Source organism: Xyrauchen texanus, chromosome 2 (assembly GCF_025860055.1).
Source record: "Xyrauchen texanus isolate HMW12.3.18 chromosome 2, RBS_HiC_50CHRs, whole genome shotgun sequence".
In the NCBI taxonomy this organism is placed as follows: domain Eukaryota; kingdom Metazoa; phylum Chordata; class Actinopteri; order Cypriniformes; family Catostomidae; genus Xyrauchen; species Xyrauchen texanus.
In genome coordinates, this window is record NC_068277.1 from 47737272 (window position 1) to 47763579 (window position 26308).

General features: G+C 42.0%; 2 protein-coding genes across 3 annotated transcripts in view; both read left to right on the forward strand.

The window, feature by feature from the left end:
- Positions 1–12973, forward strand: part of LOC127659606 (N-acetyl-beta-glucosaminyl-glycoprotein 4-beta-N-acetylgalactosaminyltransferase 1-like) — a 134642-nt gene extending 121669 nt beyond the window's left edge. The window contains exons 13-21 of one of the 2 annotated variants that reach the window (XM_052149503.1): positions 1009–1109; positions 1214–1287; positions 1609–2857; positions 8911–9260; positions 9423–9576; positions 9779–9851; positions 11209–11362; positions 11647–11773; positions 12015–12973. In XM_052149503.1, coding sequence (XP_052005463.1) covers positions 1009–1109; positions 1214–1287; positions 1609–2857; positions 8911–9260; positions 9423–9576; positions 9779–9851; positions 11209–11362; positions 11647–11773; positions 12015–12129 — 2397 coding nt within the window. In that variant the 3' untranslated portion in view covers positions 12130–12973. Of the gene's footprint in view, positions 1–1008; positions 1110–1213; positions 1288–1608; positions 2858–8910; positions 9261–9422; positions 9577–9778; positions 9852–11208; positions 11363–11646; positions 11774–12014 lie in introns of those variants that run through there. The other variant, XR_007972555.1, reaches the window with a different exon arrangement.
- Positions 12974–13413: 440 nt separating this feature from the next.
- The window catches only part of abtb2a (ankyrin repeat and BTB (POZ) domain containing 2a), a 44217-nt gene continuing 31322 nt past the window's right edge, over positions 13414–26308 (forward strand). Inside the window, exon 1 of the mRNA XM_052148824.1 lies at positions 13414–14372. Coding sequence (XP_052004784.1) covers positions 13514–14372 — 859 coding nt within the window. The 5' untranslated portion in view covers positions 13414–13513. The remainder of the gene's footprint in view (positions 14373–26308) is intronic.

Here is a 26308-nt window from a genome sequence, read left to right on the forward strand (position 1 = left end):
TAATCGCGATTTAATTAATCGGGACATCATGTAATTAATTAGATTACAATTTTTTATCGATTGACAGCCCTAATCTAAACATAAGAAGATTATTTCTAAGTCTGTTAAAAGTGCCATAGTTCCTGCTGCCAGTTGGTGGTGCTATAACTGTGACCCATAATAGCTGCATAAATTTGATCAGTCCCCATTACCAAACATACAGCTGAATTATCATAAAAATCATACAATGCACACAGAAGCTATAAGGCACTTCCTGTTTCACATTTGTGCCCTTCATTTATTGCGTCACCTAGGCAACACTGTTCAATATATAACAAAATCTGTTTAACATCTACAATGTCTTAGCATAAAATTACTTCAATAGAACCCACCAAGTTTGGTGCCAGTCACATGAATCCCCTAGGAGAAGAATTCAAAAGTTCTGGGCCTGCAATTTTCAGAAAAATGCACATTCAATCCAAAATGGCCAACTTCCTGTTGGGCGGAGCTAATGACTATTATTATGAAAGTTGTCCAGCTTGATAAAAAAAATATATTTAGCAAGTTTGGTGACCGTAGAAGAAACTGACCCTGGCACTTTTGTCATAAGGTGGCACTACAGAGCTCCCCAGCCAAGCCCATGTGTTAATAATTCTTAGAGGAACAATATGGTCTCTGCACTTTCAGTGCTTGGGCCCTAATAATAATTATAATAATCCTTAGAAAAGCAATAGGGCCTCCGCACTTTCAGTTTTTGGGCGCTAATTACATAAATTACAGAGTGTAGAAAAAAATCTTGACCTGCTCAATTCTAAGTAAGATTGTTTTGAGCTGAGAGCAAACAGTGCCCTCTTTTGGACATTACCATTTAGTACATTCCTGGGAAACATTTTGGTAGACTATCTACAGTATCTGTAACATGTCATGCTATCCAATAACAGTGACCTGTCTTATCTGATAAATCTTGCTATATGCCAAATGCACCTACTGCACCTGTTTTCTCTTATATTCCTATGTTTGGTCAACCAGGTCTACCTGTCCTATGTATACCCCAATGACTTCACCAGACTTACTCATATGGAAAAAAAGAACAAATGCTTCTACCGTGAGTCTCCTGTCTACTTAGAAAAGTAAGAATCCTAACTAATCATGAAAATAAATGAGACAATCAATAAATACATTAACCGATTACCAATGAAATTTTGCTCTGTCACGCTTTTAAATGGTCATATAGATTTGGCTTCTATAAGTACATGAAGATGGATGAGGAGGAAGATGACCAGCCCATTTTCTTCCACAAACCTGATGGTCTGTACTCAGCTGGGAACTTACTAACAGATGGGAATTCAACAGTTGCTTTCACTCTTTAAAAACTCACCATGGTAGTATCTGTAATGAAGCAAGAAACATGTGTTCCTGTTTGTGTATGTTGGACCTTAGTGTGTTGCAGACAGTCTTTAACAGCTGTGTGTAGAAGTCTGAAGATGATAATGATTAGCTGTAGATTTGTATCAACACTGCAGCAGTGTCATTGACTTTATAATCATTACATGTCATTAAGCAATTTTCATTTTGGATCACATTAATAATTTAAAGGTTTCCAGTTTGACAAGACGTTTCTTCTGGCAGATTTTCTGGAGGAGGAAGAGGGTGTCGACCCAGAGGAGACAATCAATTTCAGCAACCAGCCTGGCAGGAAGACAGTGTATACTAGCCCACCCTATCAAACTTCAAGGATTACAGCTACCACTGCCTCTTCAAAGGCTGATCGAATAGACAAGGGTTCAAAAAGTTATGTCTCTCAGCAAGGGAGGCAGTACATTCTATTAAAAGGGCAAGAAGAGAGTAAAAAAAAAAGAGGGGACATTTTTCATCAAAACACTCTGGTGCAAGTGGTGGATGATGAAATGACAAATACAAGACATATAGAAAAAGAAAAAGGTAGCGCAGGTGCCCTAGAGTCTCAGAGTGGAGCTTTAAATGAACAGATGGAGCATGGTGGTTCCCAAACACCTGCACTTATTCAAAGAGGGCGTTCATTAACATGGCTACTCCCTGACCCAGGATTGTCAACTAAGAGAAAACATCCACAAATGTCCCCTCTTTATGTGTTGGCTAATAGGATTTTAAGTAATGCAGGCAACCATGTTGTTGTTGTTGGGACGAATGTGGAAAAAGAGACAAATACCAACACAATTTACTTCAATAGAACCCACCCACCAAGAAGCAGACCAAAAAGTGTACCGATACCGCCAGTGGAAGTGTTCCCTGGTGTCTTCATTTATCAATCTAGAAAATCCAAGCGGCTTATGGATTTAAGTTCAAAATGGAGGTCCTTAAAAACACAAGCCACAGCTTCTCTCATCTGGCCCAATGCCCACCTAATGGCCCATAAGACTTTTACCCAACCTACTCTATTAAAGCACAGTCATCCGTTCTTGCCTACGGAGCCTGGACCTTATTATAAGGGCAACCCTACCACCTCCATATCAGATCCAAACAACTTTTCCCTGTCAAGCCAAGAAAAGAGAGACCACCCTGGGCTAAACTCATCTGAGAACAACCAATCTCTGAAGGTGCAGACAACAAAAATCTCCAAGATGCCAGAGGGTTCAGACATGGCTCAGCAGGGTAGGGGTCTTGATGAAGGAGAGATGTCAGATACCAGTTATGAGGAGGTAGAACTGAGGCCAAGCTTGATGGAGGAGGCCATTAACTGGCAGCGAACGTTCAGCGTGAACCCTGTGGACTTTGAGCTGCTAAGGTCAGACTGGAATGACCTGAGATGTAATGTCTCGGGGAATCTGCAGCTTGCGGAGAATGAGGTTGTTGATGTGATCTCACAGTACATGGAGAGGCTGAATGAACGGAATGGAGGGTGAGCGTGTGTGGGTGTGAAAGTGTTTTTATGAAATGTATTACATTTAAAGGAATATTCAGAGTGCAGTGCAAGTTAAACTTGATTGACAGCATTTTTGGCATCATTCACTTCCATTGTTAGTGCCTCGCTGTAACCTCAATTTTCAAAAAAATTTAATTGGTAATCATTATTGTGCCGCAAATGCTGTCAATTGAGCTTAATTTGTATTGAACCTGGAATATTCCTTTAAAAATTCAAAATGTGTTTTATTTGTGAGCAGAATTTTGTGTGAAGTAATTAGCAGTGCTTTTACATTCATGGAAAACATCTTGGTTACTGACATAACCTCCGTTCCCTGATGGAGGGAACAAGACGTTGTGTTGATGAGTTGACACTAGGGGTCACTCCTGCTGAGCCCAGACATCTCTGATCTTGAGAAAAGGCCAATGGAAATTGGTGTGTGGAATTTGCATGCCGCTCCCCCGGACATACGGGTATAAAAGGAGTGACGCTGCAAACACACATCAGGTATCACACTGAGGAGCCGAGCCAAAGGCCCGGCCATTTCAGTGTTTGGTTCAGTGTTGTGGCAGGAGGGACAAAGTAACCGAGATGTTCCCTATCTGTCACTCATTCAACGTTGTGTCAATGAGTTGACACTAGGGGTCCCAATGGAAAACGCCACAAGAGCTGAACCGAGTTACGCAGACTGGCGGTGCGAGACGGGCAGACCTCTGTGTGCCTCATAGCCAGCGCAGCAAGCCATCGGATAACTACCCCCAACACACTGGCAGGCATGAAGCGGTCCCCTGCACCTTGGGGAAGGGCTAACTGCTCAGGAGAATAAGGACTGTCTGGCCCAGCCGTGGCCTTCTCTCTATTGTTCTCCCCAAAAGGTACAAAATCGTTAGGCTGGGGGCCAAATATATGGTCCAAGCGGGGGGTGTCCCTCCAAAGAGGAGGACACCGCAGAGACCACATCCTGCCCCAAGAGGGGGAGGGATTTTAGGTAGAATACAACCCACTGTCTTTACCGGTTAGGAGTGGAAGCACATCCGGGGGGAGGAGTTTCAAACACGGCGACCAAGGACAGAGGCATCGATGGCAATAGCCTCCTCAGGGCAAGTAGTACTGCCAGCAACTCGAGGCAGTTGATGTGCCAACACAGTTGCGGGCCGGTCCAAGGGCCGACGACTGAGTGCCCATTGCATACGGCGCCCCAGCCCCGTTGGGAGGCATTTGTCATAACCACGACATGCCTGGGGACCTGGCCTAGGTGACCGTTGCTGTGGATGCCATATGCCCCAGGAGCCTCTGAAAGGATTTCAGTGTGGATCAACGTGTTCTGTCTGAACACATGCAGACAGTTCAGCACTGACTGCGCGCACTCGTTGGTGAGGCTCGCCGTTATTGAGACCAAGTCTACTCCATACCGAGAAAAGAGATGCTCTGAACCGGGGCGAGCTTGCTCTTTTCCCAGTTGTCCTGAAGCCCCAAGTGACTGAGGTGCCTGGGTACCAGGTCCCTGTACACACACAACATGTCCTGTGAGCGAGCTAGGATTAGCCAGGTGTCGAGATAGTTGAGGATGCGGATGCCCACTTCCCTTAGCAGGGCAAGGGCTGCATCTGCGACTTTCGTAAAGGCGTGAGGGGACAAGGACAGGCTGAAGGGGAGGACTTTGTTCTGATATGCCTGACCCTCGAATCAGACATGGAGGTACTCGTCCTTCAGGTCTACCACCACAAACCAATCCTGATGCCAGATTCACGTTAAAATGCGTTTCTGCTTGCGCATCTCGGTGGGAGTCTGTTCAGAGCCTGGTTAAGAACTCGCAGGTCTAGGATTGGCCGCAACCTGCCACCTTTTTTAGGTACGTTGAAGTAGGGGTTGTAAAACACCTTCTTCACCTCGGCTGGAGGGACAGGCTCTATCGCTCTACCGAGGTGCTGAGACTAGAGACATCAAAGCACTTACCTGGCTCCTTTTGACTGCTACCAGAACAACCTGGGATGGGAAGATTTTTGTCCTCGTAGCCCGTGGGACCATCAAATCAGGGGCGGATTTTTGCCACAGCTGGGCATGGCGCCATGCCTGCCAGAGAGAGAAATGTTGCCCGGTGGTCGTGATAATGACGGCCGGGGACACCGAGAAAATGAGAAGACTGCTTTTTTCTTAGAATGCGGGTACCGCGGTCCTTGTGGCATGTGGTGGGGTAAGAAAAGGAAATAAAGAACCTCCACCTGGCCCTCCACCTGGGGAAGGAGTGGTGCTCTTACCAGCTCCTGTGCAGTGGGTCTCTTACTTCCTGGACTGCCCGTCTCAGAAATGCTTTGAAGCCTTTCTTGGGTTCTTGGCGACCGACCATGAGACAGGTGGCGTCTGCTTTCTGCAGGTGGCTCGATGCTGGGGCCAGCCTACTGGGGCGGGCTGTGGCAGAGCCAGTGTTGTTGCCACAGAGGGATGCCCTTGGCGACAAACAGACGGGGGTGCGAGACATTGCGTCGCGCCGGGACAGGATGTGTGGAATGGTCCCCGTCTGTTTGTCGCCAAGGGCGTCCCTCTGTGGCAACAACACTGGTTCTGCAACAGCCTGCCGCAGTAGGCTGGCCCCAGCGTTTTTGCTGGGCGAAATCCTCTACGGTGCCGCCGAATAGGCCAAACTGGTTCGACCAAGTTGGGCCAAAGGTGGCGCTCCTGGACCACTAAGGTGGACATCGCCTGCCTGAGAGACCACGCCGTGACTATCATCGCTCAGAGGGCGAGACCAGTCACTGAGCGCGGCTCCTGCATAAATCTCGGGTCAGAATTACCCTCGTGCAGTTCTTTGAGCGCCACGGCTTGGTGCACTTGCAGGAGAGCCGTGGCGTGCAGGGCAGAGGTGGCCTGTCCAGTGGCACTGTAGGCTCAATCGTGAGTGACAACGTAAACCCACGGGCCCTGGATGGGAGACTCGGACGGCTCCACCAGGTGGCGGCGTTCTGCAGGCACCGCGATCGCCTTACCAACCTGGGGAGTCGCCGAGCACCCCCTGGCAGCCCCACCGTCAAGGGTAGTGAGAAAGGACGAGCATGCGAACCAGGTCCAGGCAGTAAAAGGTGCCCGCCGCGATCACGTGAGCTCATCATGCACTTCCGGGAAGAAAGATACGGGGCGGGGTGCGGCCGTAATCGGCACTCGGAGCCTCGGGACGGATCACCGGGCTGTGAGGGCTCAGGGGGGAGCGGAGGATTCCACACCATCCTGACGCTCACAGCCGCACGGGCAAGCATGGCCAAGCATGGCCGTCAGCTGCGCATGGCGACAGACTGAACCAACCCACTCTCCGATGCTGTAATTGAAAGCTCATCCAATTTGCGAGCACGGCGAGTCGGCTAGCCGGCGGTCACATCGTGAACTCGCTGCGGCAAACGAGCATGCTGGGGAATGGAAGATCTGTGGGTGGTTTCCCGGCGGAGAAGCTCCCATTGAAATCCCCAAGTCGCACCCAGTGCTAACCGACCCCGCCTCATACCTGTTGGTAGAAAGACCGAGTCGGGGAGCCACTGGAGTGACTTTCCCTCTTACGAGAGAAAGCTGTGACCGCAACGTTGCCAGAATCATGCCCTCGCAGTGAGAGCATGATCCATCCACAAGCGCTGTCCCTGCGTGGGCAGTGCCCAACACGAGTGGCAGCGATAGTGCCCGTGGGAAGCGGAGAGGTAATGATCGGAAACAGGAAACATACACAAACGAAAAAGGCATCTTGAAAAATATGTTTTTCATTTGCGCCACTCTTTTAGAGGAAATTAAACTCTTTTATGTGTTTATATATATATATATATATATATATATATATATATATATAATGTATGTATGTATGTATACGTAGGTATAAATCAGTGGCGGCTGCTGGTCTTTCAATGAGGGGAAGCTCATTTTCGGCCTACATTATAAACTTATTTACCCTATTTTTTGCACTAAATCAATCTTGGGTGTTGATCTGCCCTGCTGTTTAATTCAAATTTTTTCCTCATAAGGAAGACTTTCAAATGGCTTCGCCAAAATCAGGTCGACAATATTAGCACTGTCTGCCATCGTGCGCAGTTTCACCCGTACGACGCTAGCCTAGCCTACTGTATGAATGAATGAATGAACGAATGAACGAACGAACGAACGAACGAACGAACGCTCTAAAACAAAATATATTAAACTTGGTAAAACTGAAACAAGGAATGTGGTGTATAATTGTGTGAAATGTATTATGCAAATTGACTAGCAATTTCGCCAAACAAATATAAAGAAATAGGTTGCAGCAGTTTGTCTTTCGACTACACTTGAGAAATCCGCGATGGGACTGAGCGCGAAATAGCTTCAGTGACTTCTTATAGGACAGATTCGCTGTCAATCAAAAGGAGATGCAGTCTTTCGACAGATCCTCCAATCATCACACGGAAGCCCGGAGTCCGGGCCAGTGGGCGGGACATCATCGCAGCATTTATCCAATGACCGTCTATTTTCGGAGCACTGAAAAAAACTGTTCAGAGCAGCCCCATTGAAGTCAATGGACGCTCGGCTTCAACAGGGAAATGCACTGACGCTACGGGAATGTATGAGAAGTAAATCGAGTCAGCCGACCTGCTATATGTAATGTAGCTGATTCTGAACGAACTCGTCTTCGAGATGAACGTGTTCTAACGCATTTTTAGTCAATAAATTGTTTACACAATAGTACATATTTGACCATTATTTTTTTGACATTATAGGGGAAGCTGAGCTTCCCTTGCAGTCTTAAAGAAATCCCCACTGGTATAAATATATATATAAACTAAGTTGTTCACTTCGTAGTTTTCTGCTGCTGAAGCGCCCAGAGGTATTTGCTCAGCACAACCGTGGTGTGTGAGGGGGAGGACCACTGGAATGCACCGTAGATCGAAAGGCGTAGAGATATGAATGGAGGCAGCTCTGTGAACTTACTTGCTCGGCTCCGAAGAAGATATCTGATGTGTGTTTGCTGTGTCACTCCTTTTATACCCGTATGTCCGGGGGAGTGGCATGCAAACTCCACACGCCAATTTCCATTGGCCTTTTCTCAAGATCAGAGATGTCTGGGCTCCGAAGGAGCGACCCCTAGTGTCAACTCATCGACACAACGTCGAGTGAGTGACAGGTAGGGAACCTAGAAATATCAGGGGATTTGAAAATTATGATTTCTAGGCCTGGATAAGTCATAGAAATGAATAAAATTATGTTTTGGATTTACTTAAAATAAATATGTAGCAGTTTTGCATCACATTTTTTTATTAAATTCAACTTATGGTCATTTTATGTCAGCACAACTGCAAAAACCTTTGTTAGATATACAAAAACTTAATTTTATTGAAAAGTTGTGTCACATGAATAAGATTAAACAACTAATAGACAGTTGTTTCAAATTAATTTAATGAACTCTAAAAATGACTGAGGTCAATCATTAAACTTGAATCCCCAAAGAAGCGCAGATAAACCTGCACTGCAGCTACACACATTCACAAGGAGAAATGACATCGATTGAACAGAATCCAACTTCACCAAAGGAAACACTAATCATTCTAATGGTAACTTTACATTAAATATCTATTTACTGAAACCGTTAACATTGTGTAAATTGTCATGTGAACATTTAGCTTTATATTAAGCTAAAATGCTATTGAGCCTGTTACCAGGCACAATTATATTCGTTTTCTATCAAGAAAATCCACATTATATAAAAAACATAAGTAGACCTCAAAAATAGGACCCCTTTAAATGTGTGTGCGTGCGTGTTTATGTGCAAGAATGTTTCCTGCTGAGTTTGCAGCTCAAGTGTAGAGATATCGTTTCATTCTAAACCTATTACCGAGACTCTCCTGCAGCTAGGAGGGTTATATATATGTATATATATAAATTCCCCACTCTCTCACTGGGGTACATCCTAATATATCATAACTGTATCACTTCTGACCCATCAAGTGTAGATTAAACAAGATTTGTGGTGTTATATACTTATATTTAATTTGACACATTTATCATTGTCTGACTCTCTGTCTCTTCTTTTTTTACCTCTCTATCAGGAACTACACTCTTATCCATATTGTAAATGTAGAAAAGCGGAGAGATTCAGCCAGGGGCAACCGTTATTTGGTGGAGCTGCTTTTGATGGAGGGAGGGAAGAGAGTTGTGCGTCTGTCTGAGTACATCTATCTCCTGTTGCACCGCAGTCGACATGAGGACGGAATTGAGAGTAGAGAAGGAACCATGGCCTCATCACACCATACACCCTCCAAAACCCTACCACCCAGTGGCTCCAGTACCCCAAACCATACCAACTCAACCCGGAGCACCAGTTGGAACAAGCCCTTGCTCTGCCAGCCAGCCATGTTACAGTGGAGGCATGACGTGATGGTACACTTTGTTGTGCCAGGTATTTAAAAGAAAAACGAATTCCTGTTTGTGCATGCAGTATTTTTTGTGCACTCTTATCGTTTGTTTTTTTTATACAGAAATATTTCATTTCAATTAATACTTTCACCATAAGAAAGATCAAGTCATATAGCCACTGATCTGAGTTTTCTTTCTGTGGCAGTAAAGAATCAGGCTCGCTGGGTGCAGCAGTTTATCTCCGATATGGAGCTTCTGCACCATGAAACCAAGGATGAGAATTTTAATATGATCATTGTGGACTTCCATAGCGATGACATGGATGTGGAGCAGGCACTGAAGGAGAGCACTGTTCCCAGGTGAATACCTGCAAATATAAAAAAAATACCCACTTTTATTTAAGGACCTGCAGTGCTCATGCATAAATGCTCATATATAATCTTCACTGAAGGATGCCTGCATGAGGAACTACAATTCATATTGTGCCCTGTTGTTGGGCACACATACTGATACAACAAATTTTTCAGTCTATTTGTTTTCTGTATTTTGGTGTCTGTGTAGGTATGAGTATTTGAAACGTGAAGGGAACTTTGAGAGATCCTCCGGGTTACAGTTGGGTGTGAATATTATAGAGGTGAGAGACCAAATGACCAAAAAACATAATTTATTTTTCAGTTTTCAGCTTTATAAAGGCTTTTTAATAAACTTTAACATAATGATGATGATCAGTGTGAGGGAATGGCTGTTTCTCAATGCAAAGAACAGACTTGCATCCAACTCTCAAAAGCTGTCAGACTTTCGCAAGCTTGCAGTTGGGAAACTCTTGAGATAAAACAAAATTATAAATTTCCTCTGCCACCGTAGTACTTCTTGCCCACAAGTCACCATCCAATGCATCCTTGATATTCGGCCTGATCAAGAACACATCTGGATAATTTTATGCACTCTCGGTACTTTCTTTCTTGTGCATTAGAATTTAACTTCGGCTGTGAATGATGACGTCAGTTGAGTCCAAGAAAACTAAGAATGCACATTGATAAAACAGCCAATGTTACATTTATGAGTAACACGTTACTTCAATAGGGTTACTACTAAAACAAATAACTAATTATGTTCCATAGCTATTTTTTATGGACAGTGGCTGAGTTTTTATCCAACTATTAAAAAGTTTTACATTTGTGCTTAACCTGAATTGCCTGTCAGTTAACTTGAGAACTTGTGTGTGCACACACTGGAACATCCTGTCAAATAGCTCCTTTAGTCAAAATATGCACAAAAGTGATGGAAACAATTTATTCGCAAAACAATGTTGTGTTTTGACCATTTGGACCATGTTTACGCTCCTCACATAGCCCTTGACATTCGGAAGTGTTTAACCCACAGCTGGTCATTAAAGTGGGTCCTCGCAATCCGCCAGAATAGTTTTGAGCGTGGGCGCTCCCAGGTATCTGGAGGCTAGCATCGTGTGGGCATAGCAGCCATTTCAAAGTTATTTCACTCATGCTGCAGCCTCTCCTGGGAGCATTTAATTAAACGAAGTACAGTTGCTCCAATACCACAAATACAACTCTCCCCGAAGCAGAGTTTATTGAAACTTCTCCATAAGGTCAAGACGGCCTCCCTCAAGATAATGCACTCTTCCAGTAGAGAATTTGAGACAATTTTCTTGTCTTGTTGGTGTTTTTTACATATTAAGTAGCATTTTTTGCTGTGGACAAGTGTTTATCCAGCCAACATTTTGCAATGTAGACATGGTGTCATGTACACAAGGCTTATAACGTTAAGCCTTCGTTTTTCCCTTTGTGTATGTCAGTAAATAAATTAGATTACTAGAAAACAAACATGTTACAGAAAATGTAACTTGTGCATTATGGTGCGAATTCAAAAAGTAACATTCTACTTTCTTCATTTATCTCTCCAAAAAAGTCATCTTATTACATGATTCACTTTACCCCCAACACTGAAAATTATGTAATGTGTGTCATTTCCAGGACAATCACAGCATAGTGTTCCTATGTGACTTGCACATTCACTTCCCTCACAACATCCTGGAGACCATTAGGAAGCACTGCGTGGAAGGCAGGCTGGCATTCGCACCCATAGTCATGAGACTGGACTGTGGAAGTTCACCTCTGGAGCCTGATGGTAAAACATACACAGACATATTTAGAGACAGCCACTAGACGTAAACACAAACCCATTTGTTCCCACACCAGTTGTGCAGAATGTAACTCTCAATCTATTTGTTGCATATCCTGTTTGTATTTAAATGGGATTCAGATTACTAGGTTTTAGACATTATGTCTACCATGTTGTCTACCATCTTGCAGTTCCAGCTTTATCCCTACAATGAACAAATTGTAAAAAAATTAAAAACTGTGTCTCACTTAATGTACATCAGAGCACTCATGTCTTATTTCTTCACACAGGCTATTGGGAAGTGAATGGCTTTGGCTTGTTGGGGATTTATAAGTCCGATTTTGATAAAATTGGTGGTATGAACACAGAGGAGTTCAAAGACCGCTGGGGAGGAGAAGACTGGGAGCTGTTGGACAGGTATAAACTGCATTTATTCCATTGGTTATTTGATACATTCATTTTAATGCATTAAACCATTAAACCCTTGTGCAAAGCTAAGTATTTGTGTGATTAATATTTTTGTAAATCTTTTTTGAACTTGCAAACGGCATCGGTTAGCTCTTTTTATTGTAGATTTAGCAGATTAAATAACTAGATATGACACGAGCAAAGCCATCTCATCACTTTTCTTCTTTCTCAATCTTAACTATTCTCTCAGGGTTCTGCAGAATGGACTAGAGGTAGAGAGACTGAGATTAAGGAACTTTTACCACTATTTCCACTCTAAGCGGGGCATGTGGAACACTCCTATTAAAAGACCACCTCAAGGATAACAGAACACAAAGGACCATGCTGTTGCTATTGACTGACTTTGCACTTGCAGTGGCCATTTCTGCCCCAGATGATACACTGTTACAGGGCTTGCCACACTGTGTCTGATATAAGAGCTGGTGTTTGATGAACAAGTTTCTCTTAAAGGAATATTCCGGATTAAATTAAACAACATTTGTGGCAAAATGTTGATTACCACAAAAAATATATATATATTTACATGGAAGTCAATGGGGCCAATTCGTAAATGTTAAAATACTCTCTGCATTTCAAAAGTATAGTGCTTTATAAAATTATAATCTGTACATTTCTGTCTTTAAACCCACCAAAAATTTCCCCCATTCACTGCCGTTGTAAGTGCCTCACTTTATCTTTGATTTTTGCTTCTTTTTTTTTCTTTTTTAAGAAAAGGGGACAATTTTTATTTATTCTTTTATTTATTTTTTTGCGCTCATCAACATTATGCCACAAATGCTGTGGATTGAGCTTAACTATGATTGAACCCAGAATATTTCCTTTAAGGACTTTGTCAAAGTTGAGTCAACTTTGAATTGATGGATAAAATATGAACCTTTGAGAACACCAAAAGAATGCTTGGACAATTTAAGGCACTTGTGCAAAAGACTTTAATAATGCCTTGCCAATCTTTGAAAAGGATGTGAGCAGAGAGGATTGTCCAAAACACTGTAGATTGTCTCCCTTTATTTCATACTCACTGAGTAGTTTTTAATAGTGGAGGTTTATTTGACGTACTTATAATGGAGGGTGCCAAAATGTACAGAATACTAGAATAAAATTTTTAATTAAATAAGTTGTGATGATGGCTAATTTCTGTGAAATTGTTTGTAGAGGATTTAGGTTTGTACTTTTTCTCTGTTAAAGTTTCTTATTTTGAAGAATAAATGAAAAGTTATATTTAAAGGAGTCTTGTTTAGACATTATTTCAACATAGTCCTTCTACCAACCACATGATGGCATACATGTGCATGAAATGAATTAAATTTAACCGCACTATTAAAACATATAACTTATTTGCTCATGCTTAATTTGAAAAAAGGTGCAACTATAGATACAGTAGGCCATGAACTAATCAGTGCTAATCAGTCACACTATTGTCACGCTAATTATTTAGAACCGTTATCAGTCCTCACTTTGTTGTCCTGCACTCTTGCGATGGGTGAGCACTGCATGTGATTGGCTGAGAGAAAGCTGTCAGCTGATTGGGAGAAACTTTACCGCTGTTGAAAGTTTCACGAACTAGTGGAGGTGTGTGTCCATACAAATCAAGCGCTGCCTTGAGCGATGGACGTGCGTTAACTTCAGACAAAGAGTTTGTTTTTGCGCAGCATATGTACTCCTGTTATTCTAACTTAAAAGTACAATCAAATGAAAAGACATACAGAAATGGCAGCGTTGAGCAATACTACCATGAAGACTTTGGAGGATTTGACTCTAGACTCTGGCTACGGAGCTGGGGACTCTTACAGGTCCCTCAGCTTGTCCTCCTCCAAGTCGAACTCTCAGGCGCGCATCAGCTGTCCACAGCGGGGCAATTGGTGGAGCTACGCCGGCTCTATGAACAGCAGAAACAGCAGCTGGGACACAGTGAACACAGTGCTTCCTGAAGACCCAGAGGACATCTTATCCAAGTGTCCGAGGTTGCCAGAATTAGAGGAGTTCCCTTGGACAGATGAAGAGATCGACGTGGTCCTGCGTAAAGTTGCTGGATCTTTCACTCCAGAGAGTGTCAGGTGCTTGTCAGCGCTGATGCGCAGAGCTTTATTGAGGATCTCTAAAGAGGCGCAACGGTTGAGTGTCCTGCACTGCAGGTGCACACGTTTCGAGGTGCAGAGCGCGATGAGACTCGTCATGAGCTGGGCACTGGCGGAAAGTTGCGTCTCGGCCTCGGTTAAAGCCATCTCGCTGTACAGCATGAGCGCTGGAGAGGTCCTGCGGAAGAGCAAGTCCTCCCGCTGCAGACTGAGTCTGTCTGTCGGGCGCTTTTTTCGCTGGATGGTGGACACTCGGATCTCTGTGCGCATCCATGAGTACGCAGCGATCTGTTTGACGGCCTGCATTGAAAATCTAGTGGAGGAAATCGGGCTCCGTGTGCTGGCGGCGCAGAGTGGGACCCCCATCTATCCAGTGGGTGCTGACGCACTAGAGGCTGTCGTCAACAATGATGCGGAGATATTTGGTCTTGTGCAGAACTATGAACATCTCATCTGCGGGAAAAACGCCAACGGTAAGAACATAATGAAACAACAACATAAAAGTGGGTAACAAAACAGTGCAAGGTGAAGTGTTGAGACCCATGCATGCCTCCTTAACAAGCTCAATTCTGAATATTATTGAGGGCTCAGATGATGATTTTTGATCATGAGCAATCTTTTACCATCAAAGGGACAAAGGGATAACCTACTTCTATGGTTATCATAATATTAAATGATGATATAAGTCATTTACCTTCTGCATTCAGTTTAATTTAATGAATTAGAATGAAGTTGATTGAACTAAGAAAGTTAAGTTTACTTAAAAAAAGACATTAAGCTCATTTCACAAGTTTATTTTTTTATTTTTATTTTTTAACAATGCACTGTGGGGGATGCAAACTACTCACCTTTTAGCTAAAGTCACTTTTTCTGAAGTTAATTTGCCCAAATTGTTCGGAATAATGTCTTACTTTTTACATATTAAAATCACTTGAAGCTTTAACAATAATAATATTTGAATACAACAATCAAATCAGCTGAAAATATACATCTGGAACACCTGCTGTGACTTATTCACCTTTTTCACCTCTCGTGAGTTTGCATTCCTGAATATAATTTATCAAAAGAGTGTGAGAGGGGTTGGTTGGCACATTGATTTTGGGGTTGGTTGGCTGGCACATTGGCTTTTGGGTGAGGTATCACACTGGGTATAAAACAAAGAATAGATAATAATTCATAACCTTGAAACACACTATTTACTAACTTAATACCTCTAAATACACTATTATACATGATAAAATAATAATAATTAAGCTTATTATTATTATAAGGCCTTTTACACATATACATGGTTCAAGCCAAGCCAACAATAAAATGTATTTCTTTCATTTATGTGATTAAAAATGTTTTACATTTTTATAAAACAAGTTTAAGTAAAGATTTGTAAAGTTTTTATTAGAAAAAAAATCACATTAATTAAAAACAATGTTGTATATATCAATAATTTATAATAATTATAATATTACTAAAATAATTTTTATTACAAAAATATGAATTATTATAATAAGTGTAGAAGACAAACATGCGTTGTTCTGTTCTCCTGGTTTAAAGTAAATGGCTGTTTGTTTTTCTGTTGCTTCTCTCTTAAAACTCTAGTGTTTTAACACTGTGCAAACTCCAACCCTGCAACCTGTGCCAACCAACCCCATATTTAGTTTGCACAACATAACTTTAATCATTAATTAACAGAATAGTGACATTAAATGTCATGAGAACTAAAGCTTTCATTTGCACTTACTTGTGGTATCTTAACATCTGATCCACCAGAGATATTCAACAAAGTATGAAATGTGTGCAACAACCCAGTCTTCCCTATTTTGTTATAATAGTCTGAATAAACAAATCCTCAGAGTAGTAATATAGTTACTTTTACTACCTGTAGGCTGTTTGCAGCATATGAACATGGTGTAATAAAACATAATGTACTTAGCCAGGTGTGTTTATAGTCATTTTACAACAGTTTTAAACTCATTACTTAATTACTGCATAACATAAATTATGTGAAGTGTGACCAAAGTGGTAATGCAGCAATAAGCCAGAGAGGCTGTGGGTTGCAGTGACATTACCACGAGTAAGGGGCATGCCTAAAACCTCCTTTCGAGTGACTTTTTGCCTTTATTAAATGGTGGCTACAGCAATATGATGAAAGACGGACTTTTTGAATAAGCAGTTCAATGTAGTTTGAATAAGAATTTAGTTTAAACTTAAAATATAATTCCTTTTTCCTCACCGCAGGTGTTTCGTGGTTGCTAAATAACATAGGAACTCGGTGCATTGATACAGAATGTGCTCTGCCTGGTGTGCGTTTACAGTCATTTTACAACGGATTAGAATCCGTCTCATCCAATAATAATTCAGAGACACAATAACACAACAATTTGTATTTACAAGCAGCTCCTCAAAGCAATTACATTTGCATTACTCAGTTGTACTTATGGTATAACAGTGTAACATGAACTCTTTAAAGTGGTAATGAGTTTCGTTTGCAAAGACAAAGTTGTTTTCTTTTATTAGATTTTCATTTTATCAAAGACACCTTGATGTTTGTCTCAGTGAAAATACTAATTATGCTCCCCACTTTCATCTTGTCTACAAGATGGCATGTTGAGCTCAGCGTAATTACACGAAAACAAATATCATAAGCGCATTGCATGTCTCACCACAAGGCTGATCATTATGCAAGGCAACTCAAGGCCCAGTAATGCATTACCTTTGGTGTATTATACAATAAGCTGGATGAGCGATATCATTTGGAAATAACTTGAGACCTCAACCCGTCTAGTATTTTAACAGTATTCTCTTAATCAGAACAGAGCCCAAAATATAGTAGCTTGTAATTAATACATAGGGCTGTGGCTTTCCAACACTGAACACACACATTTTTAGAAATGGACAAAAAGCCCATTGTTCTGCTCTAAGCCTTACACAAGCTGTGCATAGGCAGAAACAAGTGAGAGAGGCCAGTACTGAGAAGAATGGAAAGCCATCACACTCTCTCCCTCTGGTCTAAATCAGCTTGTTGATCATTACTGTGACAGGGCAGCCTGTGCAAAGTTGATCTTCATGGCACTTTGCAGAAACCATTACTTTCTAGGAAAAATGAGGACATGTTTTTATATCCATGCTTTTCAAGGAGCGTATAGGAATCTGATGATATATTCTGGGAGAATGGAATAGGAACCATTAGACTGCCATAAATTGTATAGCAGCACACAACCTACACAACAGTAGCCTATAAAAGTTCACTCAAAAAGTCTGTCATCATTTACTGATCCTCATGTTGTTCCGTGGAACACAAAATATGTTAGGTAAAATGTTAGCCTTTGTCAGTTGTACAGCTTTAGTCACCATTCACTTTCATTGTATTGAAAACAGATGCAATGAAAGTGAAAGGTGCCTGAGGCTGTCCGTCCCTAACATGCTGCCTATCACCTCCTTTTATGTTCCATGGAAAAAACAAAAGGGTTTGGCACAACATAAGGGTGAATAAATGATGAGAACATTTTCATTTCTGGATGAACTATGCCTTTAATGTTGAAGATCAGAATGCGTCGCTATTTCTTTGTCCCCTGAGTTCAGTTTAAAGACCCCTTCTAGAAACACAGGCTCATAAATGTATTAATCCAATTCATATTTACACACTCTGAGTGATTGAAGCGACAGTGCACTCGTGCTCAAGCACCCGTGGTTAGTAAAGTCGTTTTGCACACTTATATTGAGATACGGCTGACCTTTGTGAAGCTGAAGCTTAGAAAGCTGTCATGTGCCATTATGTGAGCTCTTTAATGAAACACATTTCACATATTCAGCTCTTGGAGCAAAAATATGTAAGTAACACTTTACAATCAGGTTTAATTCGTTAACATTAGTTAATGCATTATGTATCATGAACTAACAGCAAACAATATATTTTATATATAATAATATATATATATATTTACAGATTTTTTTTCATCTTTGTTGTTACAGTTACATTACAGTTGTTCACTGTTAGTCCATAGTGCATTAACCAAACTTTGGGATAGTTCAGTTCACCCAAAAATGAACATTCTCCCATAATTTGTTCACTTTCATGCATCCCAGATGTGCATGACTTTCTTCTGCTGAACCCATACAACGCTATTTAGAAGAATATTTCAGCTCTTTGGGTTCTTTTAAGGGAATAGTGGCCAGATCTTTGAAGCTCTAAAAATAACATAAAGGCAGCATATTTGTAAACTCCTGTGGTTTAATAAATGCCTTCTGAAGTGATGCAATCACTTTGGGTGAGAAACAGATCAATATTTCAATTAGTTTTTTCACCATAAATCTCCACTTTCACTTTCAGAATGTGAAAGAAAGTGAAAGTGGAGATGTATAGTAAAAAAAGGACTTAAAATGTATCTGTTTCTCACCCTCACCTATCATATCACTTCTGAAGTCATGTTTTTAAACACTGGAGTCAAATATTCTTCGAAAAATTTTCATTTGTGTTCCATGGAAGAAAGAAAGGATTTGGCTCAACATTAAGGTGAGTAGATGATGAGAGAATGTTCATTTTTAGGTGAACTATCCCTTTAAAATTAATCAAGATTAATAAATGCTGTAAAAGTGTTGTTCATTGTTATTTCATGTCAACTAATGTTGTTAACTAATGTTAACAAATTGAACTTTATCGTAAAGTGATACCAATATGCAATTCAACATATCATGTGCCTGCAAATTATTGGTGAATTAAGATTAACAGAGTATGAGTATATCTATTCTCTGCAAATCTGACATGTTTAAGATTCAGAAATAGTAACTTTTTACTTAATGGGGATTTTACTGACAATTACTGGTCATCAAAGAGTGAAAAGAGACTGAAGATTGGCATATAGGCTTCCATGTCAAATGCTCTTGTCTGGCATGCTGAGTAGAGCCACATCTGGAACTGTTTATGTCACTAGTGCCCCAGTGACCTCCACAGAAAAGAGCCTATTTTCTATTGTGAAAGCTCTGTTCATTTGTCTATGTGTCGGTCCATATAAGCAAAGGACATCAGATGTGTATTGTGATGTATATTTTAGGTTGTCTCCATTTGAACATACAAGGTTCAATACAAGTTAAGATCAATGCAGCATTTGCGGCTTAATGCTCCATCCATCCATCTTCCATCCATCTTAAACCACTTATCCGAAGTCGGGTCGCGGGGGCAGCTGCTCCAGCAGGGGGCCCCAAACTTCCCTATCCCAAGCCACATTAACCAGCTCTGACTGGGGGACCCTGAAGCATTCCCAGGCCAGTGTGGAGATGTAATCTCTCCACCTAATCCTGGGTCTTCCCCGAGGCCTCCTCCCAGCTGGACGTGCCTGAAACACCTCCCTAGGGAGGCGGCCAGGGGGCATCCTTACCAGATGCCCAAACCACCTCAACTGACTCCTTTTGACACAAAGGAGCAGCGGCTCTACTCCGAGCTCCTCACGGATGACTGAGCCCCTCACCCTATCTCTAAGGGAGAAGCCCGCCACTCTTCTGAGGAAGCCCATTTCGGCCACTTGTACTCGTGACCTAGTTCTTTCGGTCATGACCCAGCCTTCATGACCTTAGGTGAGGGTAGGAACCAAAATTGACCGGTAGATCGAGAGCTTTGCCTTCCGGCTCAGCTCTCTTTTCGTGAGTGCGATAGAGCGAGTGCAATACCGCCCCCGCTGCCCCGATTCGCCTACCAACCTCCCACTCCATTGTCCCCTCACTCGTGAACAAGACCCTGAGGTACTTGAACGCCTTCACTTGGGGCAATACCTCCTTCCCTACCTGGAGTACGCACTCCATCGGTTTCCTGCTGAGAACCATGGCCTCAGATTTAGAGGTGCTAATCCTCATCCCAGCCACTTCACACTCGACTGCCAAGCAATCCAGTGAGAGCTGAAGGTCACGGACCGATGATGACAGGAAGACAACATCATCTGCAAAAAGCAGCGATGAGATCCCCAGCCCAATGAACCGCACACCTTCCCCACCCCGACTACGCCTCGATATCCTGTCCATGAATATCACAAACAGGATTGGTGACAAAGCGCAGCCTTGGCGGAGACCAACCCCCACATGGAATTAACTCGACTTTGTGCTGAGGACCCGGACACAGCTCTCGCTTTGGACGTACAGGGATTGGATCGCCCTAAGAAGGGACCCCCCCCCACCCCGTACTCCCGCAGCACCTCCCACAGTCTCTCCCGGGGGACCTGGTCATACGCCTTCTCCAGATCCACAAAACACATGTAGACCAGATGGGCATACTCCCAGGCCCCCTCCCGGATCCTTGCGAGAGTAAAGATCTGGTCCGTCGTACCTCTTCAAACCCTGTTCTGCCACTCCTTAGACACTGTCCCAGATTTCCACGCAATGTTGAAGAGGCGTGTAATCCATGACACTCCCTCCACATCCAAAGCTTTCAGCATTTCTGGTCAGATCTCATCAATCCCCAGGGTTTGCCACTGCAGAGTTGTTTGACTACCTCAGTGACCTCCCCCAGGGAAATAGAATCTGATCCCCCATCAACCTCCGGCTCTGCCTCTAGCATAGAGGGCGTGTTGGGATTTAGGAGTTCTTCAAAGTGTTCCTTCCACCGCCCAATAACCTCCTCGATTGAGGTCAACAGTGTCCCATCTTTGCTGTATACAGCTTGGATGGTTCCCCATTTCCCCCTTCTAAGGTGGCGGATGGTTTCCCAGAAGCACTTTGGTGCGGACCGAAAGTCCTTCTCCATGGCTTCTCCGAACTTTTCCCACACCCACTGCTTTGCCTCCCTCACGGAGGGTGCTCTGGTACCACGTACACTTATGAGCATCCTTATGTTCGAACATGGTGTTTGTTATAGATAATCCATGACTAGCACAGAAGTCTAATAACAAACATCCACTTGAGTTCAGATCAGGGATGCCGTTCCTCCCAATCACGCCTTTCCAGGTGTCCCTGTAATTTCCCACGTGCGTGTTGAAGTCACCCAGCATCACTATGGAGTCCCCTACTGGAGCCCTATACCTGACTCCATTCAGGGTCTCCAAGAAGGCCGAATACTCTGAACTGCTGTTCGGTGTATATGTACAGACAACAGTCATAGTTTTCCCCCCACAATCCGTAGGCGTAGGGAGGCGACCCTCTCGTCCACCGGGGTAAACTCCATCGTAGAGGCGCTCAGCCGGAGGCTCGTGAGTATCCCCACACCCGCCCGTCTCCTCACACTCTGGGAAACTCCAGAGAAGAATAGAGTCCATCCACTATCCAAGAGTACGGATCCATAGTCAGTACTGTGCGTCGAAGCAAGCCCCACCAGATAGAACTGGTAATGCTCCACTTCCCTCAGCAGTTCTGGCTCCTTCCCCCCAGTGAGGTGACATTCCATGTCCCTAGAGCTAGCCTTTGCTGCCTGGTCTGGTCCGTCGAGGCCCACGGCCTTCACTGCCACCCATATGGCAGCGCACCCGACTCTAGGCGGTTTATCCAATGGGTGGTGGGCCCAAGGGATGTAGAGGGGGGTTTCACGTCGCTTCTTCGGGCTGTGCCCAGCCGGGCTCCGTGATAAGCCTGGCCACCAGGCGCTTGCCGAGAGCCCTCCATCTGGGCCTGGCTCCAGACTGGGGCCCCAGGCAGGGTAACTCCTCCTCTTGCCGTTTTTTCCATGGAGTCTTTGTGAACCATTCTTAGTCTGGCCCCTCACCTGAGACCACTTTGCCTTGGGAGACCCTACCAGGAGCACCTGGCTCCAGACAACACAGCCCTCAGGATCATAAGGGCACACAAACCTCTCCACCACGATAAGGTGCTGGTTCCCGGAGAGGCTTAATCTTGATTACACAAAAAATGTATTTCATTGTAATGAGCAAAAATCTGGGTTATGGTGAGGCACTTAAAATGGAAGTAAATCCAAGTGGGGCCAAATAATTTCAAAAGTATTGTGACAGGACATAAACATTACTGTATATGATTTGAGTGTAATACAATCTAAAATAACTAACCTTTTCTGTGTAAAGTCATATTTTACAGCTTTGTTGCCATGCTGGCGTAGCACCGCAAACTCTAAAACGACTGTAAAAATGACGATTTAAACAACTTTAAAACTCAAACCATTCTCAAATTATAACAAAATAATAAATGTAAGTGCTTTTATAAAATTATAAGCTTCACATTTCTGCCTTTAAGCCCTCCAAAAATTGGCCCCATTCACTTCCATTGTAAGTGCCTCACTGTAACCTCGATTATTTGCTTTCTTAAAGAAAATGAGGGACAAGAAATTATTTTTGTGGTATTTAACTTATGCCACAAATTATGTCGCCTTAAGTTTAAATTGTAATGAACCTGGAATATTCCTTAAATACGCAAAACATAGCTAACTACCACTCTAGTAATGAACTACTGTATGTTTTGCAGTGTGTGTTTTTTTTATATATCATTAAGTATATCATTGCCATATGGAATGGCGACTTTTTACGCAATAACAACAGTGTTGTCTCAGGCCATAGTGCAAATCCCTGCTGAAAATATGTACAACCCACCAGTGACTGGCAGGGTGTCAAAATGTGATTTTAAAAAACTGAAAACTGAAGATGAAGAAAGAGCACAGCAGTGAGAACCTTGGGGAATATTTTTAAAGGTTTAGCTTGCTCAGAATTTCGGTACAATTTTAATAAAACAAGAATTGGTATAATAGTCCACAATAGCTTCTTATACTTATATATGAGCTAATGAAAAAACAAGACATTTTATCAGAGTACATCTTCTTTAATGTTAGGCGGAGGTCGACTGCAGTCACAGTTGTGACAAGCTTTCACCATAAACAAGCAAATAATGGCCATTATGAGTGACTCAGCCATGTAAGATGTCAACTGGAAACATAATGCATTCTCTAGGGATACACTTTATTCTTCTTAAATGGAAGCAATAAGGCTCTTGAATAAATAGTCTGATTTAATTGCGGTCCCCACTTGGCTTTAATGACAAACTTGACATAAAAGAGCTGTTTAGATGAGGGGATGCAGGTGAGACACAGTTCATATCAGATAAGCTTTCTGCAGCTTGAGACCAGTCCCACTGAATGAAGTGTTGAGCCTTGGTCTGGGGTTGGTCTGTGTGTGGAGCCTTGTAATCATCAATGTTTAATTATCCTCATAAAACGTTCCGCCCACACTGCCAAGTTTCTTTGAGCTTGAAAACAAACCACAGAAATTAGAGCATTTCCCAGCCATGGTCATTTAAAGCAAAAGTGTTTTTCAAGAGGCTGAACTTTTTTATTTTTTAAAGGCATAGTTCGCTCTTTTACTCACCCTCATGTTGGTCCAAACCCATATGACTTTCTTTTTGCCATGGAACACAAAAGGAGAAGTTGAGCAGAATTTTAGCCTAAGTCACCATATACTTTCATACACAAACGAAAAAAGAAAAAGATGCAATGAAAGTGAAATTTGACTGATTATGTTTCCTTTTGTGTTCCATGGAAGAAAGTCATTCAGGTGACAGAATTTTCATTTTTGGCTGAACTACCACTTTAAGATTATCTGTTCTACTTTGCTATGTCTTTCTTTTCTTTTCTAAATTAATTTAATCTGGGGCTAGTTATAACAAACATTTTAGTGAGAGTTATCACCCATTTGATGAAGCTTGTACAGGAAAGATATAGTTCACATTTGGTCTATTTTATACAGGGCTGTGCTCTGTGTTTTTACATGTAGTCTTGAAGTGCTATAATAAACATCATTTGAGGGTGTCACTTGGGCCCTCAAGCACCTCAAGTGGACAAATGCTTTCTATAGATGGGAAGGTGCCTTCTTAGAACGTGCAATGACAGCTGCTCTATCTGTGTGTTGACCTTCCTTAACTCCCCAGCATGCCTGCCTGCATCCATTAGTATCTGTTGCAAAAAGGTGTTAAATAGGAGTCTAAATTCAGGGTGGCCAATAATGAATTTGACACCTCCCATTGCTGACTTTTGTTCAGATCTTAAAAGTTACCTTTTGTAAGTGTGATGTGAGGGTCTGTTCTAATTTTAACTGGACAAATAATGTTGTCAACAATTATGTAAACCTGTATGACTTTCTTTATTCCTTGGAACACAAAAGCAGCATTTTGTAATATGTTTGCTTCCCCACACCTAATTACAGTGAATGGCGAATGGAGATTTTAAGCTTCATAAAAGACACAAAAGTACCATGTGCTACATACAACCGGTGCACTATATCCCAAGTCTTCTGAAGCCATGCGTTCGCTTTAAGTTGTTTTCAATGATAACCTTTACTTTTGTAAACTTCGAACTCAAGAATCGCTGAGTTGAATTTGAGGACCGGATCAGTCCAGTTCATTAACAAATCACTCAGAACGGTTTAGTGAACCTTATCAACCGATTCATTGAAATGATCTGATTTAAAATCGCATCGCTACTTTTCTCATTAACTCTTATGAATCCGCCAACTAGTGCAGATGTCAAGATTTTCAGTTGCGTTTGATTACTTTGATTAGTAATAGTTTGATTAATTCCTCACATAATGCAATCATGACTTCAGAAGACTTGGATTATAGCACAAGTTTAGCATTTTTTTGTCATTGTGGTTGTTGACTCTTAAAAGCTTGAGTCTCCATTCATTCAAATTGCATAGAAATGAGCAGCCAGCAAAGTCTTGAGGATTTCTTCTTTTGTGTTCTGTGGTGGAAAGAAGGTCATATGGGTTTGAACGACACGAGGGTGAGTATATATAGAATAGTTTAATAACAGACAGTAGCAGAATTTCATTTTTACAATCCAACTGCTCTATTTATCAATTGCACCTTTGTACTGACAAATGAATAGAGGAAACACTTGTGGATATAGTTGTTTACATTAAATGAGAGCTTAATGTATATAGGAATGTAGCATTTTTATGACACATTTTATGGAGCAGCTTCACTGTGCTGGCAGTACTAGCATCTAATCACTTCCAATCTAATCACTGTCCAGGTACTGTTCCCAGTAGCACCTCATTAATCAAAAGATGTGTGAAAACCAAGCTTTTTACACTTTGCTAATGTTTAAAGATAAAAAGTACCTTGGAGCTTTTTACAGCACAGAAAATGCATTTCAATCTAACTCGCAAGAGTTAGCATGCACTGGGGAATAAACCATATGGCTCTCCATAGTTCCTGACAGCCCATAAAAATCACTGTTAATCAGTCCGTTTAGGAATACGCTCCAACTTGAGTAATTCTACACCTCTCTGTTCCACTGTAAAGCCCTTAACTGTTTAAATAGGTGTTAAACCTATTTAATCCTCTGTTACATGAGATTTCAATGTTAATCTAATTGTATAATTATGGTATATATTATTATTCTGGTTAGTCTAAGCGACAATAAAAAGTAAAAGGGACCTACTTAATATTGGGTGTCTTTAACAACTATGTACTTAAGCATTTAATACAATTAATTTATTATGTACATATGTGTTGTTGCCTGTACTAACATTTAAAGTACCTGCATGTAATTACATATGTAGTTACACAGTTAACCTTACATCTAACCCTAACCCTACCCTTACCCTAAACCTACAAGGACCTCATCCTCAGTAGCAGCGAATGAGAATCACGTGAGAATTTTGCAGAGCAATGCATAGTTACATAATAAGTACATAGTGGTTAAAGACATCTTTTATAAAGTGAGACCAGTAAAACTACAATGTTTGACATAATCAACTCCATGTTTAAAAGTCCCTTTAAAAGGGACAATTACTTGAGTGATGTATTGTAACATGGTTAGTTACCACATAGTGTCACTGAATCAAATGTGTGTAATCACAGCAATTACAGAGTGATTTATTTAGCAGTATCTGTATGGATTCAGCCTTGTCACCCATCATGTTTTATGGATTAGCTTTAGATGATTAATGGTGTAATGCCATCTCTCCTCAGCATATCCTGTGTTACTAAACCCTCAAAATGTGATTAATATTAGAGTCTGACAAGCTAAATTACATTAAAATTCTCCTCAGTGATAACCCTGTTAGTCTGGGAAAGCACAGTCTGTAAGTAATTAGGCCATCATCAGAAAGAGATTTTCTCTTTTGTTCAACCCCCAGATCAGGAAATCCACTCCACAGCCATGACATGTTTTTAAAAAATGCTACAAAAATACTTTGCCATTGAAACTGCTGCCTCGGTGGAAACTGGCTGAGGGGTTTATGGCTGGGAGAAGCAGGCAGATGGAGATTGTGTTTAGCACTGGGTTAGTTCTGTTTTTTCCATCTTTCCCATGAAAGAGGCTTCAGAGTAAATTCTTGGCTCTAGCTTGACGATTGCAGCTCTTAAACTGGCAGCTATGGACCTGACCATGCTGTCTCTCTTTTTTAGTCATGGCTTAATGTGGCAGGTGGGGTCAAAAGGCTAAACTGAAAGGTTGTGCACACTGACCCTTCTGTCCATCACAGAGATC